The sequence below is a fragment of the Tachysurus vachellii genome, chromosome 22 (genome assembly GCF_030014155.1).
Source record: "Tachysurus vachellii isolate PV-2020 chromosome 22, HZAU_Pvac_v1, whole genome shotgun sequence".
Taxonomy (NCBI): Eukaryota; Metazoa; Chordata; class Actinopteri; order Siluriformes; family Bagridae; genus Tachysurus; species Tachysurus vachellii.
The window spans coordinates 9,485,345-9,504,853 of record NC_083481.1 but is presented as its reverse complement, the minus strand read 5'-3'; the positions used below and the strand labels follow the sequence as shown (position 1 = coordinate 9,504,853).

Genomic DNA, 19,509 nt, shown 5'->3' with positions numbered 1-19,509 from the left:
GGAGATCTTGTCTGCATCCATTTATGCCTCGCATGAATGCCACAACAGCTTTTGTGCTAGCATCCCTGTGTGTTGAACTCCACTAATCCACCCCTCCCTCATGCTGGCCTCCAACGTCTACTCGCATCTCTCTCTAGTTTCCAACACTCGTTAGCAGCTAGACGTGTGAAAGCCTGCTGACCCCCGAGTGACCTCCCCAAGAGTGGCATGCCTGATAAAAAATGCGAAGGCTAAGCGAGTTCAGGAGTTCACCATCGGGAACCTGATGACAGTCCAACAGCTCTTCTGGTTTAATCCAGCCCACCCGTGTGCCCCTTTTTACGCCCTGTTAAACACCACAAGCAGCAAAAGCAAAGCCGCCAGATCTTTAGCATGTTGAAGAGGTTGTAGGTCTGGCTGATTGTCCACCTGAGACAGCTCTACTGGAAAAGCCCTGGATTAGTGAAAAAAAGTTCACATTTAACACCCGAGTGATTTATAGCGGAGAAATCGCTCTCACACAACCTGCCATGCAAAACATTTAGCACCAGAGTACTTTTTTCCATACACCATTTCTTGTCAGGATCATTTTTAAGAGATTGTGTCCCGGTCAAATTCGCACCAAAAGGAAATTGTAAACCTAACGGAGCAGCAACCATAAGTGTCCCTGTGTGATTCGCTTCTTTTGAATAGCTGCAAATAGTGCTCCCTGCTATGTAATCATCACTGATCAATGCTCAGGCGCCACCATTGTCACACATGTGGATCCTGCAGACACTTAATAGCAAGTATGGACAATTAAAGAGCAATCAGTAGCGCTTGGCCTGTAATGGCTACAGAGTTTCCCTCCAATCCAACCGTAAGGTGTCTTTGGCAAGCCAACTATAACTGTGATGGCTATTTATCATAAATGTTTAGCTTGTAATGAGAAGTTTTTCCTGGCTTGCTTGGTTCCATATGATGCTATGAGCCTGTTGTCCACTGCCATTAAAAAACACTTTTCAAATCCTCTGATCTGCATAACGGCATCTTTGCAGTTCTCTACTCAAAACACAAAGCTAATAAATCACTGGATCTTTATTTTCACTTAATAACTTTTTTTCTTAAATGGTGCAGACTTTTCCCCAAGAGAAGCAATCATTTTGAATGAGGTTTCTGTTTCTGTTCATTAAAAACATGGCTCAAATGTATTATAATGAATATAATGATAATACAGTGTCTGTATTCATCTTTAATAATGCTTCCTCAGTTCTACTGTTTATATATTCAACATCCAAATTGTATAACAAACACAGTCCAGTAAAGGTTCCAACCCAGTGTAACATTTCAGACAGGCGAGTACAAGGTCAAATCAAGATGTCTGGCAGTAGAGCTTACACCAATTTTATAACGTCTGCGTCCAGGGAAAAGGCCAACAAAACTGTATGTTTTACAGTGCGCATTAAGACAGTGCAATAACAGGCCTTTATTTCAGATTCGGTTCCACGCTCGGCCTACAGGATGCGGTAGGTTAGGGCGTAGACTGTTTCCTTGTTTCAGTGATAGCAGTTGTTCACCCACATTTCATGGAACTGTGGAAAATGTTGGCTTTGGCACAACTGTATGTAATTGAGATGGAATATAAGATGGCACGCTGTCAGCCGAAGCCTTTCAGCCAGCCTTATAGAAGATGTCTGTGCTGCAGTGACTTTAGAAGCAGAAAAGCAGTTTGAAAACAACGGAGTAAATTAAATAACAGGAGTAAAAAATTAACCAAAGTAAAGTGACTTTTTCTCATAAAATCCATGTATAGAATTAATAATAAATATATTAATTAATAATTAAAATGAATAATATTTAATACTATATAATATTTGTATACATTTACCAATATTCATTATAGTAATTAATAATTAAATTTCAGTTATGGAGGAAATCTTTAATTGGCTTTTTTTCAGACTTAATTACCTCATTATAAATGTACATTTAAATTATACATTCACTAAACTTACTGAACAAAAACATATTGAATGTATTTGCCAACATTTTGTTATTAATGTTGTTAATTATGTTATTATTGTACTTGTAAAAAGTACATTAAAAGTAAATTAAATAAATTTAATACTGGATGGATTAATGCATGTTTATGTCCCTTTCAAGTCAAGAAGCTTTTAACAGCTGATGCAGTACATGGTGAAATCCATAGTGCTACAAAAAACAACATAAAACCCAAAAAACTTTGTGTCATGGATGTATAGTTTATCATTTACTTGCCGTTATTCTAAATTTATAGAGCTATAGTCATTTTTATACAGCTCATGTAGTTATTTATTATGATTATTGTTGTTATTGTTATTATTAATGTTGATGTAGTCATATTTCTGTATCATGTACAATTATAAGAAGCGCAATTTACTCATTTTAGAGAAGAAACATCTCCTTCACCTTTGCAAACACTTAAGGTTATTAAAAGATGTATTTGAATAGAATAGAACTTGTACTAGATCCTATTAGAAAAAAAAAACAAAGGCATAAGAGAAAGAAACCTGAAATAAAAAGGCAAGTAGTCAAGCAGGTTTCTTATTGTTCTCATCTCAAACAGTTCCTCTTACCTTCAGGCTACAGCCCTATGTAGAAAACACACTTTGCAGCTGTTTTTGTTAAGAAAACCAGTGAATTATAGAGTTCATGCTGCTTATACAGTAAATGGGCTCATAATCTGCACGTGTTCATGTTTTTTCTTGAGTCATCACACATTCCATTTTAAAAAGCACACTATAAACATTTCAAACAAAGTTGCACTCTGATGGTGATCTATGTAGACAGGACGACCTCATCTACTCCACACATCACTCATTTTCAATCATTCTGCATTTCTCAGAATGTAACCCCAGACATGTACTGTATCATTTCAAACTGTAATGAAATTTTTAATGCAGCACAGATATCCAAAAAAACTTAGCAGCTCATTTTCAGCAAATTTGTCCCAGACACAGATTTGGCTCTAGCACACAAACAGAGCAGGAAAGCAGACGCCAGTGACACAGGCTTAGCATGGTGGGGCACGAATCAACACAGATGACTACAAAGCACCATCAGCTCCATAAACTCCATAAACTACAAAGCATGGTAAAGTAAATATGTCAAATATTTAAATGTGAAGTGTTTTCACACAATGTAAAAATGTAACACAAATCATTATTATTAGAATAATCAAATTATTAGAATGTGGACTTCATTATAATAATAATAATAATAATAATAATAATAATAATAATAATAATAATAATAATAATAAATAAATAAATAAATAAATAAATAAATAAATAAATAAATAAATAAATACAATAATAATTTATAAGTCATTGGGCTGCAGTTAGGTTTATTTTGGGTACATCACTTTTCTCCCAAAGTCCAAAATACGTATTGTAATGATTATTGTTGTTGTTGTTGTTGTTGTTGTTGTTGTTGTTGTTGTTGTCTTTTATTACTGCAGGATGGTTTATGTTTGAGAAGAAATTGGAAATCTTTTAACAGATTACACTCCACACACAGGACCAAGCGATAACCTCTGTTACAGCTCCATAAATGACTCGGTCGCCATCTAGTGGTCATCATTACATGTGCATGGAGAAGCCTATAAAAGTGTCTTTACATCGTATTTATATATTTGCAATTTATGTTAAATGTATAGGTTTGTCGAATTGAGCTGAATTGTTTCTGAATAAAAGCTACTGGATGCTTGTGACATGTAATGTGTGAGGAGGAGGTAGAATTTTTTTACATATTCTGTCATTTATGATATATTACTAAACTTATAATGATTTTAACTGGAAAAAAAGTAGAGAAATGTTTAGGGACAAGTCGGAGAAGAACAACAACTTTATGTTTTAAGAATGATATTAATATAATATGTAAAAAATCATTTTAAAACTAATCTTTTCTGGCATTACGTGCATAAAGTCTTACAATCACCAACAATTATTAAAAAACATGTTTTAGTATCATTGGAGAAAGGGCATTGGAATGTAAAGGGCTCCCCCTTGTGGAGAATCTTCAACTTGCTAAGCTTGGGTGAAGATGACTGAGTGGTGTTTTATACTATGTTGAAACAGACTGGTGAGAGAGTCAGAGTGCTAATGTAACTGTGAGTGTGTCAGAGTGAGTGATTGCCCTGATAAAATGTCCCAGCTGTTCAACTGGTACATGGCAACAGTTTACAGCTACAGACACCAACATCATAATCAATAAAGAATAATAAAGAAGCAAGAAATTAAATTACCATCTGCCCAAAATGGTCAACGAAATAAAGTAACTCATAACCTGTGCCATGGAAGCTTGTATTATTAACTGGCGAAGCTGGATTTTTGAGCTGAGTGGGTGAGTAAGTGAATAATTGAGTAATTAAATGAGTGAGTGAGTGAGTGAGTGAGTGAGTGAGTGAGTGAGTGAGTGAGTGAGAGAGTGAGTGAGTGAGTGAGAGAGTGAGTGAGTGAGTGAGAGAGTGAGTGAGTGAGTGAGTGAGTGAGTGAGAGAGTGAGTGAGTGAGTGAGTGAGTGAGTGAGTGAGTGAGTGAGTGAGTGAGTGAGTGAGTGAGTGAGTGAGAGAGTGAGCGAGTGAGTGAGTGAGCGAGTGAGTGAGTGAATGAATGAATGAGTGAGTGAGAGAGTGAGTGAGAGAGTGAGCGAGTGAGTGAGCGAGTGAGTGAATGATTCAGCAAGTGAGTGAGTGAGTGAGTGAGCGAGCGAGCGAGTGAGTGAGTGAGTGAGTGAGTGAGTGAGTGAGTGAGTGAATGAATGAATGAATGAATGAATGAATGAATGAGTGAGAGTGAGTGAGTGAGAGAGTGAGCGAGTGAGTGAATGATTCAGCAAGTGAGTGAGTGAGAGATTGAGTGAGTGAGAGTGAGGGCGTGAGCAAGTGAGTGAGAGAGTGAGTGAGTGAGAGAGTGAGTGAGTGAGTGAGCGAGTGAGTGAGAGTGCGAACAAGTGAGTGAGCGAGCAAGTGAGTGAATGATTCAGCAAGTGAGCGACTGAGTGAGCGAGTGAGTAAGTGAGTGAGTGAATGATGCAGAAAGTGAGTGAGTGAGTGATTGAGTGAGTGAATGAATGTGTGAGTGAGCGAACAAGTGAGTGAGCAAATGATTCAGCAAGTGACTGAGTGAGTGGGTAAGTGAGTATGTGAGTTAGTGAGTGAGTGATTCAGCGTATGATTGAGTCAGTGAATGAGGGAGTGAGTGACAGAATACAGTTAAGTGGACAAATAGGTTACATGTAAAGTTACTGACATTTCGTTCTGTTTGCTCCCACAATACTTTATCGTCTGGTTTCCGGCCCCAGTCCTGAAGCTCTCATGTACCACACTATTTAGTGTCTTATCCTGCTCTCACACACGACTCAACATCCAATCCTGCAACAAAGAGAATGTGTTAAGGCTGATTTATACTTCCACTGAGACATATATGTCTGCATTTATGGAAAATGTTTGATGCGAAAAGGTTTAATCAAAGTCAGGTTGATTTTGTTATGATAAGTCATGGTTTACAGAAAAACTGAGACCTTTGTCAGGCCAAAGTGGATGCCTACAGAAATGGAGACAGGGTCTTGTACAATCAGGCCAGGAACACTCTGAATAAGGAGATTAGGGCGGCTAAGAAGGGTGACACCAAATATTTGGAGGATCAGTTCACTTCTAACAGCTCAGCTTCAGTCTGGAACTGTCTGAAAGCCATCACCAACTACAAGACACCATCCCCCAGCACTGTGGCAAATCAACAACTTGCTGAAGATCTGATTGAGTTTTATTGTAGATTTGAAACCCCACACCCTTTCTGACCATCTCTTTACATAACCAGTAACCCCATTCTCCCACTCTCCTATGCTCCAGATCAGTGAAGATGATGTGCGCCTGGTCTTCAGAAAGAACAAAAGAAAGGCACCAGGCCCAGATGGTGTGACACCAGCCAGTCTGAAAACCTGTGCTGACCAGCTGGCCCCCATATTCACACAGATCTTCAACAGATCACTGGAGCTGTGTGAGGTCCCTGTTTGCTTCAAATGCTCAACAATTATCCCCATCCCAAAGAAACCCAAGATAACAGGACTTAACGACTACAGACTTGAAACACTGACATCATGAAACTGGTTCTGGCTTATATGAAAGACTTCACTGCACCCTTACTGGACCCCCTGCAGTTTGCATATCGATCGAGCAGGTCCGTAGATGATGCAGTAAACTTGGAACTGCATTACATCCAACAACTCCTGGATAAATCAGGGACTGATGTGAGAAAGTGAGAAAGTTGAGAAAGTTTAACCTGCCACAGGAGCTTCTGAAACAGTTCTACTCAGCCATCATCGAGTAATTTCCGTGCACATCAATAACTGTCTGGTTTGTCTTAGCTACAAAATCAGACATCAGAAGACTGCATCGAATGGTTCGGACGTCTGAAAGGATTATTGGTGTCCCCCTGCCCACCCTAAAAGAGCTGTGTATATCCAGATTGAGGAAAAGGGCTCAGAAAATCACTCTGCGTGCCTCAAATCCAAGACATCCGCTTTTTGAATGTTTACCATCTGGTCGGCGACTCAGAGCCCTAAATTCCAGCACAACCAGACACAAGAACAGTTTCTTCCTTCAGGCAATCTACCTCAAAAACAGTTAAATGTTTCCCCATTACACAATAACAACGTGCAATAATCTTATATTTGTTACCGCCTCCATCCTAGTACATCCCTGCATCTCATTCTATTCTATTCTATATCATTCTGTCATCCAAGACACAAGTGTACATACAATTTATTTATTTTTCAATTTATTTGTATTTTTTTTTTTTTTGTCTATTTGGATTTACATATGTGTATTTTTATTTTTTTGTCTCTGTTGTACTCTATGACACTAAAATAAATTCCTTGTATGCACAAGCATACTTAGAATAAAGCAATAAAGCTCCTTCTGATTCTGATTCTTTAATGCCAGCAATAAAGTGTAAACAAGAAACGATTCATAGAGAACTTCTAAAGAGCTTCTTGTCTTCTATAGAACTCTATAGGGTTAGTGAATGGTAGTCACCGGAAGTTTACAAAATGAGAGTCGAGATGTTACAAAAATAATTAATTGAGTAAATAAATTAATTAGTTAAATATATATATATATATATACATAAATAAATTGTATTTATTAATTCAATTAATTGTATACATGGATAAATTGTATTTTTATTTTTATATGTATTGTATATTTATTTGTATTTTTTTTTATTCGATTAATTACTGTTGTAACATCTCGACTCTTATTTTGTTAAAAAAAAAAAAAAGCTTCCGCTGAGCGGCGCACAAACATTACCAAATTGTTGCTACCTTCACATAGCTGTTAGCATCACCCATTTAAAAATATAAATATATATATATATACAAACATAAGGACAGGCCAAATTATATTTTAACGACTTAGACTAAAATAATATTATGTATTAAATCTGAAAATAAATGTGGTTGTTTTGGTTTTGCGACACTGCGCTTGGTTTTAGACTTTAAAGCGTTTCTGCCTCGTTTAAACAAAGGTTTAGCCCCGTTAGCATGCTAGCCGCTAACTAGCAAGTTTTAGTATATTGACAAATATTTCAGATATTTGGCTTGGGAAAATAAATATACCGGAATTTTTAAGTGTGTATCATCTGGAATTTAAACGCTTATGAATGCACTTTTGGGTGTAATTTCAACGTTGTGCTATAACACTATGCTACACTGATAGCAGAGGCGTCATGGAAAAAGGTGAGATATTTTTTTTTTTTTATAACTATATAATATTTTGAGAAACTATTGTATTATTAGAAATCTGGATAATTTAGGATCTCTTAAAACTGCTAGAATGATGAACCATGTAATTAATCATTTTATCATGTTGAATAATGTGTACTGTTGATATTGTCATCTGATAATGTTGTGTTTTCATTTTCTTCACTAATGATAGTTGATAACGTGTGTGTGTGTGTGTTTGTTTGTTTGTTTGTTTTAGACGTTAAGGCAGATGTGGGCCCTGCAGTGGTTGGAGGGTTAAATGTGGTAAATCTGGCAGCTCAGAGCAGGTCCGAGGATGAAGACCAAGCCATTGTGAAAGAAATAAAGAGACCAGTGGCTCAGGCCTTCGGTGGAGGAGGTCTGGTTCCGAAAAGGAGAAGCTCTTCCAGGTAAAATCTACCTTCTTTTCAGATGCGACATCAGTTATTTACACATTACTACCACAATGTTGCGTTGTGTGATTATGTTCCTATGTTTTTTTTTCAACACTGTTATTTCAACAGTTCATGACCCTCAAACCTATATATCGTCGCTGTCGGGCGGAATCCTCGTATCTCCAAAACCATTATTTTGCAGGAAATTAAAAAAACGCCGTATTTTTTTGAGTTATTAAACACTGTATCATTAAAGTTGTTATTATACCTTATATTGCTATCATATACTGTTGTGTACCAACATTAACACAACATTTTCCCAAAGTCGCGTTTTATCGGAGATACAAGCTTTATGACTTGGGAGCAGGGAGATACGAGATTATGATGTCATTGATTAGAATGGTACGGACACAGACGTCACTGCTGCCAGCAGTGTTCAATAAAGTCTGCGGTCACGTTGAGCCTTTTGACAAGAGACAAGGCTTCAATCGTTAACCAAAGCTAATGATTGTAGTTACATACATCTTCCTAAACTCTATTTTAAAGGTTTAAGAGCTATAAGTGATGCAGTACAAAACACGATAAGCTGATTAGGCTGTCTAATAGGTGGAAATTAGTCTAATCTGCTCACAAACTTACCTTCGTGGCTCACGGGTTTCTTTCTGCACAGAAGCATTACAGCTATCGATTTTTAACAAAACAGACCTACTCAAATGTATCTAACCTAACTATTTTCACTTGTTAGTGCCCAAAAAACAGTGTTTTACATGCACAGTGCCAAGAGAGGCATTGTCTATAAGTAGGCTGACTTAAAGTCAGTAAAATAATAATAAAAACAATAATTTAATAGTGGTATCCAAAACATTCAATTTAATTCAAATATTATATTATAAAAAAACATTTTAAAACGTCAATGAACATGTATAATAAGCAGTAATAAATAGATATTTAAAATACATCAATAACACAGATAAACATCGATAAAATCATAGTTAAAGGGATAGTTCATCCAAAAACTAAAATTAATAAAGTTCAGATTATCATTTCACTACGTTATACGGCATGTTTACGTATAATAACGAGGCAAAAAGGGAGCCAGCTTGCTTAAAGTGATGAGCATGACGGTTGAACATAACGGTTTGCCTTGACATTGTAAGATACAATCCTATCTTATCTGCAATGCACAGGGTTTAGTCCGCGTTGCAGTGGATTGTCTTGCGCTAAATTCCTGTCGTCAGATGAGCACCAGAACATCACTTTAGATATCACTTTAAGACGTGTTGATTTGTTGTGACTTTTAATCTTGAGGAGAAATATGCTGCGCAGCTCTTCCGCGGAGTGAAGAAGAGGTGGAGTTACGAGGTTTCTCAGACAGTTGAAGTGTCCAATGGAGTTAAGAGATTTGCGTTCAAGCTATTTTCAAGACTTTAGATTGGTTAATAACTTGTAAAAATAACAGACCCACGTGGGGACTGACCAATAGTATCGATATGTGAAAAAATATGAAATTGACCAAATTTGGACATACGAGGTTTCCGCCCGACAGCGACGATATGGTTCTTCCTCAAACAATTGCCACAAAGTTGGAAGCACACCATTGTCTAGAAGGGCTTTGTATGCTGTTGCATTAATATTTCTCTTCACTGGATCTACCCAAAACTGTTTGAATTTGACAGTACCCCTGTGTACAAATCAAGCTCCCTGAAGACATGAACAGAATGTCTTACTGCACGCCATGTACTCTACTGTATGAATTTTAGAAGGGTTGTATCATCTCAGATGGGACGTTAATGCATTTTTAATAACCTGAAGTACAAGCTGTTTCCTAGTCAACGGCAGATGATGTCAAATGCACCTAAAGAGACACCACAAGCTTTAGTAGAATATGATGATTTTTTTTTTTTATTAAATTAAATTATAACCCAGGATGGGGGTTAATTGACAAGACATTTGTAAGATGTCTAGTGCACCGGAGTGTCTTTGAACATCTTTATTCAGCATCAACGCCTGGTAGCCTCGTCCCTTTTGTCCATGATGTGTCCAACAATCCACACAGTTTTCGTTTGTTTTGTGTGTGGATTACATTTAAAAGGAGACTAAATCTAAATGGGATGTTCAACAAGCACATGATTATGAATGTTAGGTGTCCACAAACTATTGGCCATATTTTATATACGTCGTTTGCTCTTAAAGTGTGTTTTGCAGATGGACTCTAACCATTCATCTATCTCTGTGTACCACTGGTTAATTATATTATAATCTTGTTTGGCTTTAGTTTTGCATAAGTAGATGTGCTTATTCCTAAACAATCATTTACCAACCATCCAATTTTTATAGGTCAATTAAGAGGAAGAAGTTTGATGATGAGCTGGTTGAGAGCAGTCTGGTTAAATCTTCAAGCAGGGTTAAAGGCCCCCCAGGCATCGAGCCCATCCGCTGCCCTGGGGCTGAGCCATCATCCAGTGAGAAGAAGAAGGTATTTGATATGAGTCTTGCCACACAAACGTTTTTTTTTGTACTGTTTCTTCTCTTTTTATATACTAATTGTGTTCATTGGAGGTTGTTCCATATTTATTTCAGTTTTTATTTAAGTTTTGTTGCTGTAATTATAATAAAAGGAGTATTACAAAATACTATAAACAGTGTACAGTATCCAATAATATTAAACACTTGCCTTCATGAAAATAAGCAGTGGGTAATGTTTGATGTTAAGTATGTAAAACTAATGTCACTACTTTTGAAAAACACAGAGAAATAGGTTGGAGAATATTTGTAAAAGGCTTCACTCATCTGTTCAGAACACTTCAAGTTAATTTAGATTCTTGGCTTTGTGCTTATGGACTGGCTCTCTTGAATTCAGAGCAGTTTTTATTAGTGTTCAAATTTTCAATCTGAGTTGATCAATTGTGCAGCACTACTCATTTCCATGTTTGAATGGATGTATGAGTGATATCCTCTTGAATATTTCCATCCATTCTGCAGCCCTGTTTTAACCACCATTGGATTTGTTTGTGTGCATTTATCAGGTTTCCAAATCCAGCACGTCTTTAACTCCTCCGCTCACCATGCTGATCACACCGTCCCCAATCACCAAACGAGTGAAGAAGAGCAAGCAGCCTCTGCAGATCACTAAAGACCTGGGACGCTGGAAACCCACAGACGACCTGCTGCTTATCAATGCAGTGCTGCAAGTCAGTTTTTTTTTTTCTTTTTTAATTAATTTATTTATTTATTTAGTAGTTTTGTCAGTGTAGACCTTTAAAAGCTATTATTCAAAATAACGACAGCCAATGAACTCACAAAATGCAATACTAATGTTACCTAGTTTATATTATTAATAACAGTTGAAATAGCACTTTATTATATGTATACATGGATTTTGTTTTGTATAAACGGTGTCACTTGAAAGTTTGTGAACCCTTTAGAAGTTCCTATATTTCTGCATAAATATGACCCAAAACATCATCAGATCTTCACACATGTCTTGAAAGTAAACAAACAAACAAGCCAAAAATATGACACTTCCTGTAATTATTGAGAAAAGTGATCCAGAAATACATATCTGTAACTTGCAATAGTATGTGAACCTTTCCTTTCAGTATCTGTTGTAAGCGCTTGTGCAGCAATAACTGTAAGTAATGTTTCTGGTAACTTTTGATCAGTCCTGCACAACAGCTTAGAAGAATTTTATTGCATTTCTCAGTATGAAAGAGCTTCAAAACTGGGAATTTGGTGAGTTTTCTCAAATGAACTGCTTGCTTCAGGTCATTTTACAATTTTTCTTTTGGATTATGGTCAGGACTTTAAACTGTCCATTCCAAAACATTAACTTTGTTCCTCTTTGGTAGACAGACTACGGTGCTTGTGGTCATTGTCTGTGAGATTCATTTAATTTCTTACCATTTTACTTTAGAATTCTCTGGTTTAATTCTGAATACATTGTTCCATCAAGGTCAAGTCATGGCCTAATGGTTAGAGAGTCAACTAAGGTTGTGGGTTTGAGTCTCGGGCCGGCCACGACTGAGGTGCCCTTGAGCAAGTGCCCCCCCAACTGCTCCCCGGGCGCCGCAGCATAAATGGCTGCCCACTGCTCCAGGTGTGTGTTCACGGTGTGTGTGTGCACTTTGGATGGGTTAAATGCAGAGAACGAGTTCTGAGTATGGGTCACCATACGTAGCCGTATGTCACGTCACTTTCAATGATGGCACACTGTCCTTCCCCAGATGCAGCAATACAGGCCCAAAGCATGATACAACCATCACCCTGTTTCACAGAAGGTATAAGGATCTTGTGCTGTAATTCAATATTTTCCTTTCTCTAAAAATAAGCCCTCTCATTTTTATCCAAAAAGTTTTATTTTGGTCTCATTCATCCACAAATAATTTTTCCAATGGTCCTCTGGCTTGTCCACATGATCTTTATTTCCACATGATCAAATTTCATGGGCAGCAACGTTCTTTTTGGAGAGTAGTGACTTCCTCCTTGTGTCTCGGCCTTGCACACCAAGGTTGTTCAGTGTTCACCTGATGTCAGACTCATGAACATTAACATAAGCCAAAGTAAAAGAAGCTTGTACAGAATCTGTTGATTTTTGGAGTCTAAACACTTGAGAGATTATTTTGTAACCTTTTCCAGCCCGGTGAGCAACAATAAATCGTTTTATAATCTCAGAAATTTCCCTTGTTTTGCCATGATCCACTTCCAAAAAACGCGTCATGAACGTCAGGCATTAATACATCTCTATTCTTTAAATAAAATAGTTAAGTTGAGTTGAAAATAGGCTACACACACAGACCTGATTGTCATCCTATTGACTGAAATCAGATGGACTCTAATTTGACCTTGAAATTAAATAGTAATCCTAGAGGTTCACATACTTTTTCCTCTCACAGATATATAATATTTGAACATTTTCCTAAATAAAAAAATACCAAGTATAGAATATTTGTCTGATTTGTTTGATTGCATTCACTTTCGGGTCATATTTATGCAGAAATATAGACATTTCTAAACGGTTCACAAACTTTCATAGACACTGTAGATGGAAATTTATCAATCAAATGAAGAAGGAATTCATAATTTTATAAATCTTTAATCTTAGTCTTAATCTTTCTGTGAAATTGTAATATAGGTCTTCATTCATTCTTTAAATATAAAATTTTTTTAAACGAGGTGTTCACACATGTACCATGTTGTGTGTGTGTGTGTGTGTGTGTGTGTGTGGTCTTAAGACTACAGATCTCACTTCAGTTCATCTGGGAGTGAAGTTCAGCTGCCGGTTCACACTGAGGGAGATTCAAGAGCGCTGGTATGCTCTGCTCTATGACCCGGTCATATCTAAGTAAGTGCAGTGAAAAATGTCTTAAAAAGTGGACTTATTTATTGCACGTTACAGCTTAGCTGGCGATGCCTTCCTATTGGAATTTGAACTGCTTTCAGTGTGCAAAATTTGTGCGTGTGATGTCATCTCTAGGCTGGCATGGCAGGCCATGAGGCAGCTCCACCCTGAGGCCATCGCCGCCATTCAGAGCAAAGCTCTGTTCAGCCAGGTCGAGGAGGCTCTGCTTGCCAAGATTAGCTCTGTGAGTCAGCAGTTTTTTTCTCTCTAGAACATGCTCAGTTAAAGACTCTTTATCAGAATAGAAATTCATCAACAAGCAAACATGCAAGTACGCAAAGAAACAAGAAGATAAACAGCACAAATGTAGGAGTAAACAGTGTGTTTATACTGAGTACTGTTATTTATTAATTAAAATAATAAAAAATAACTCATTCCAGCAACTTCTGCTCATCCTCTAGACAAATCAACTGAAATCTTTAATGCTGGCACATGTTTTGGTTCTATAGAAATCCCAAATAACTAGGATAAAATGTTGGTAGTAATGTACAGTAATTACATTTAGGAGTCTAATAAATGAAGTGTATTAATAAGGAGTTACAAAAACCAAGGTGTCTATGAATTCCTGTGAATGGAGTTCTAGATTTAGTGTCACAGCAATGCATCACATCACAAACAAATCAAAAAAAAAAAAAAACAAATGAAAATGTTTGCTTTGCAACAATATTAAGTAGGATTTTTCTTTCACTGGTTACATTACCAGTCTACTGATCCTAGTATATATTAAACACTTAACAGCTCAGAAATTCACTTCATCAGTTGGTGGGATTCTGAAGTTGTTCTTATCTGCATTTGACAATTATCAGAAAACACCTGTGACAAGTTGGAGGATATTTTATTTAAAAAAAATGGGAAATTAATAGCGGATTAAATCAGATTTTTTTTTATATCAGAATCAGTGAAAATCTGTTTTTGCTCTCTAAGAACAGATAGGAAATTGCTGGTTATTTATATAGCAGCAGCCAAAGGCGAAGATTGTGCCCTGGTTAATGATTAATAAAAACAAACAAACCTGATAACACCTTGCAGGGTCTGTTTCTCAGCTTGTTAGGGTGCCAGGGCTACTCTTTTGTCCACATTTCACAAGTGTGAAATACATTTACAATTTTCTATTTCCAGACTGAATGGCCAAACATGCTCTACATGCTTTTTTCATTGTGCTATTTCTATATTTTGATGATCTTGGTTGTTCATTGTCATCATTTTCACACAGTTTTTGTGCATGTTTATTATTTGGGAAATCATTTCTTCATTTCTGTGTGCTGAGCAGAACAGTCAGCCAAAACTGGAGGTTTTCCAGGATTTGCTGAATAAGCACCCTGATGTTTTCTACCCGTCACGCACTGCTAAAAGTTTACTGATACACTGGCAGCTGCTCAAACAGTACTGCTTACTGGACGACCAAAGTGGTGAGCGTGCAATACATTTGTGCACTTAAAAAATGTTAAGCCTTTATCCCATGACACTCCAACTCTAACCCATGACTGATCGCACACATTTTCACCTTCTTTTTTTAGTTCAGCCTCTGCCCAAAGCAGATCAGGTTCTTAACTTCTCAGATGCTGAACAAATGGTCGACGATTCCAAGCTGAAGTAATAACACACATCCCTCTGAGACAAGCTGTTCAACACGCACTTAAACAAGCCATTTAACTAGAGAACTGGAGCTTTTTAATCGTGTAGCTTGAACAATAGTATTTCTACAATGTTTAGAAATATTCAACTTTAATACATTTTAAATAAATCTTTAGTTTCTATTTTTTACAATGTTTTACTGATTGGATATGTTCTTATTAGGGACAGCAGAGATGAAGTACTGGAACATGGTGAGTTTATCACTCCTTGTATGCCCTGTTTATTTATTATTGTTCTACTTATTTCCTTTGTCCGTGAATATTATTAATTCTTTTCTTTTCAAATCACTGTTTTCTGTATAGAGTTGATGGTTGCGGATCGACACCAGAAACGGGAGATCAGGCAGCTGGAGCAAGAGCTCCCACGCTGGCAGGTGTTGGTGGATAGCATCACAGGTCAGTCACACATTCATACCATTTGTTGTTTCAAATAGATAACAGATAATCATGGAAAAAAAATCTTATATTGTGACTTTGGACTTTGGAAATCTTTGTATCCTGACATTACGTATTCAGTTCCCATCATTTGTATATGCAGGTATGAACTCACCAGATTTTGATAATCAGACATTGGCTGCGTTGAGAGGACGCATGGTCCGATACCTTATGAGGTCCAGAGAGGTGAGTTTGACGCTCTTCTCTCTCTATATAGCCCACCCCTTTTTTTTCCATATTAATTTTTATGCTTTTATTTTCCCTTGACATGACCTATTTTGCATGATCTCCATATAACTTTATGGATTTAGCTTTTTCTTGATTTCTTTTTTTTTACAATTGGAGCTATAACCAATTGTGTTTTTATTATATTATTATTATATATTTTTTATTAATTAATTTATTTCTATTTTTTTCTCTTAGATTACCCTTGGACGTGCCACCAAAGACAAACAGATAGATGTGGATTTGTCTTTAGAGGGACCGGCATGGAAAATCTCCAGGCAGCAGGGTACTGATCTAATGCTATGATGTAGATGTAATTTGTAGGGGAAATTTTTTTTGCCCTTGAACATTATGGCCTTTTGAAAATCATTTGCTAATGTAAAGTTTGTGATGTGTTGTATTCGGTAGGTATCATCAAGCTCAAAAACAATGGTGATTTCTTCATTGTGAATGAGGGCCGTAGACCAATCTATATTGATGGCAGACCAGTACTGACTGGGAACAAATGGAAACTTAACAATAACTCTGTGCTGGAGGTGAGCACTCTTCCTAAAGTCATAAAATGCAAGGATTTATTTTTTATGTAAGACACAAAAATGCAAAGATTTGCCTAAACATATTTAAAGCATATATTTAAACATATATAAAGTTAGCTAGTTTAATTAATAATCGGGATGTGGTAGCCTAGTGGTTAAGGTGCTGGACTATCAATCGGAAGGTTGTGACTTCGAATCCCACATCCATCAGGCTGCCACTACTGGGCCCCTGAGCAAGGCCTCAATTGCTCAGTTGTATAAAATGAGATAAAATGTAAGTCGCTCTGGATAAGATGCAAGCTGAGATACGAGATAAGATGCAATGCAAGCTACAGCTATTTATATACATATATATATATATATATATATATATATATATATGTGTGTGTGTGTGTGTATGTGTGTGTGTCTGTGTGTGTGTGTGTGTGTGTGTATGTGTGTGTGTGTGTGTGTGTGTGTATGTATATATAAATATAAATATTATACCAATGAAATAATTTGTCTGAACTGTTTAGCTCAATCACACAAGCTTCAGAATTTGCAGTGGTTTCAGTGAGTTTTTCAGAGCAGGCTTATAGTTGTAATGAGAAATGTTCTTTGCGTCACATTTTTAAATATCATTCAAGCATTTCCACACACACCATCAGTAGTGAGTAAACATAGTATGATCACTGTTTTGTTGATGAATTCTGGGCAAAGTCTCTGGTTGGATTCACTGGTGATCAGATTGCCTCTTCCTGTGAAGAGCAGGTTTTGGCAGCAGTTAGTGACACAAAAGTACTACACACTTCAGCATTACTGAAGAATCACCGCTTTATTGTAATAATTAAATTTATCCGTTCCGGGCGCGTGGATTTTTGTCCAGAACAGAACCATACCGCCAACACTAACTGTATGCATATCATCTAATAAATTCTCTTTTGACAAAGTGGTCCTGACAGAACTGAAATTCTCTTAACTGAACTTAATTGCTACAATTTCTGTTTTCTTTACATTAATTTTGCGTAATTTTCTTCATCGCTTTTCTCTTCACTTGTTTTTGCCTTTTTTGTCACTCTTTCCTCACTAACATCTGCCGGTCGTTTTAATAAAAACTTGTCCGGTCGGCATATCGGATGCGGTGTAGTCGCACAAGTTAAAATTTTTTAATGGATCCAACGCTCAAAACGGATCCGAAAATTACGGATCCGCAGATGGTTGGCACCTCACACAGCGCCTTTGCGACTCTCCATAGGAAATGAATGACTTCCTGTTTATCGGCCGTCGTTTGTCGTGTGCAGTGGAAAGGCGGCTTTAACCGTGTGAGACACGGGAAGCTGAGGCAGGGGAAACAGACCACACGTGGTTGTTGGGGATCTTTGTTTCGGCGGCTCGGATGCTCGTATCTCAAAAATTTGTTCGTATATTAAGACAAAAATTTGTTCAAATCACAGCTCGTATCTCAAAAAATTTGTATGTCAAAGCACTCGTATCTCGAGGTATCACTGTGCATTAATATGTTGATTAACCGAGTAATTCTTCAGACTATCTCTTAGTCTAATGTTATGTTTAAATATGTATATTATAGAAAGTATATATTATAGTGTAAAGTGAAGGTATAGGCACAATATTGTAATTAAATGGAATTTATGGACTATACTAAAACACTAGTGAACTGTTTATGAACGGTCACAGAGACCCTATTAACATCCAATTATTCAGCAACTATACAAATGAAAACTACACAGCAAGAAGAGTCTGTTTTGATTTTAGCACATAATTCTTTATTTGTTTACATTTTTATGATTTTAATGAGTTCTTCCTAATAGTATGTTTAAACACTGAAATTTAAATGATAGCTACACTGAAATATTATGAAAACATCTTTAAATATTGTGATACTGAGTAAATCTTTTGTTTTTTTCCAGATTGCAGGGCTACGCTTCGTCTTCCTCATTAACCAGGAGCTGATCTCTCTCATCAAAGCTGAGACAGCTAAAATGAACCAGCAGTGATTCTCAAATCTGCACCTGATCAGCCAGCTCAGGACTTGTGCACTGTGGCTCTGAGCAGGGGTGTGGACTGCTGCCTCATGTAGACTGTCCTGCAGACAAGTCTCCTGACTCCAGAGGGGTTATAAGGGCTCTTATAAGTAAGAATGCCCCCTTCAGAGCCATAAGAGAGGATTTGGACTAAAGCTTCAGTTCTAAGTTTTAAATTATAGTACAGTAAAACTGCACCAACATACAAGGTAGCCAATACGGACACATCAGTTTGGAAAACGAACAGATCTCCTTATCAATTTATTTTTTTTTATTTAATGTTGAGATAAGTGTTACTGTTTGAGTTAGGTTTTAGGCCCAGATGTAATCTTTACACAATGCTTTTCTTATTTCCTCAGGAAAGTTTAAAAATACAGTCATTTGAACATGAGAAGCAACGACTAAGCTTTGGTGTATTCAATTGCTTATTCTGAACGGAACTTAAGTCGTACTGGATGTTAATAATAGTTCTGGATGTTATTGTGGTTATTAGCCTTTGTAGTACTAATATCAGTGACCACTGTATTGTTTTGCTCAGTAAGTACTCTGACTGAGTTTCCAGACTGGTCTTTCTATGGATGTTTTTATTAATCATGGCATTGACATGATTCAAATATATATTGCAATGGTCAAATTAATGCAGGCCCATTGTTAACTGTGAGAACAACAAACATTTACTGATAAAGTAAATACAATAAAAATAAAGTCAAAAGACTAGTGCAAAATCTGTACACACACACACCCATACACTTTCTTAGGAGCACCTGTACAATGCCTCATTCATGCAATTATCTAATCAGCTAATCGTGCTGCAGCAGTGCAATGCATAAAAGCAGGCTGATGCAGGCCAGCAGCTCCAGGTTATGTTATCTACTGTCAGAATGAGGAAAATGTGTTCTCAGTGATTTTGCCATGATTCTTTTGAGGCCCACAGAGCATAGTCTGAATGCCAGTGATATCAATGGATCCAAGTTTCCTGGTGTCAAAAGGTTCAGGCTGATGGAGCTGGTGTAAATGTGTTGGGAATATTTTCTTAGTTATTAGCTTTCACTATTCATATTTTCTTGGACACAGTTTACTCACTATTAAGTTTTAATTGCTTCGTCCTGCATGATAATGCACCACATGC

At 36.9% G+C, this 19,509-nt stretch overlaps 1 protein-coding gene across 1 annotated transcript; it reads left to right on the top strand.

Annotated features, from left to right (window-relative positions):
• The first annotated feature begins 7,301 nt into the window (after nucleotides 1-7,301).
• mcrs1 (microspherule protein 1) lies at nucleotides 7,302-19,094 on the top strand. Its single transcript, XM_060858437.1, has 14 exons — nucleotides 7,302-7,730; nucleotides 7,975-8,146; nucleotides 10,469-10,607; nucleotides 11,158-11,322; nucleotides 13,363-13,472; nucleotides 13,605-13,713; nucleotides 14,800-14,938; nucleotides 15,047-15,122; nucleotides 15,327-15,355; nucleotides 15,467-15,559; nucleotides 15,702-15,784; nucleotides 16,022-16,109; nucleotides 16,232-16,359; nucleotides 18,267-19,094. The coding sequence occupies exons 1-14, from the start codon at nucleotides 7,721-7,723 to the stop codon at nucleotides 18,351-18,353; spliced, it is 1,428 nt and encodes a 475-aa protein (XP_060714420.1). The 5' UTR covers nucleotides 7,302-7,720; the 3' UTR covers nucleotides 18,354-19,094.
• Nucleotides 19,095-19,509: the final 415 nt, after the last annotated feature.

Coding starts and splice junctions, on each gene's coding strand:
- mcrs1 (XM_060858437.1), top strand. Junction 15,560..15,701: donor GTTGGTGGATAGCATCACAG/GTCAGTCACACA, acceptor TTGTATATGCAG/GTATGAACTCACCAGATTTT. Junction 16,110..16,231: donor GAAAATCTCCAGGCAGCAGG/GTACTGATCTAA, acceptor TGTATTCGGTAG/GTATCATCAAGCTCAAAAAC.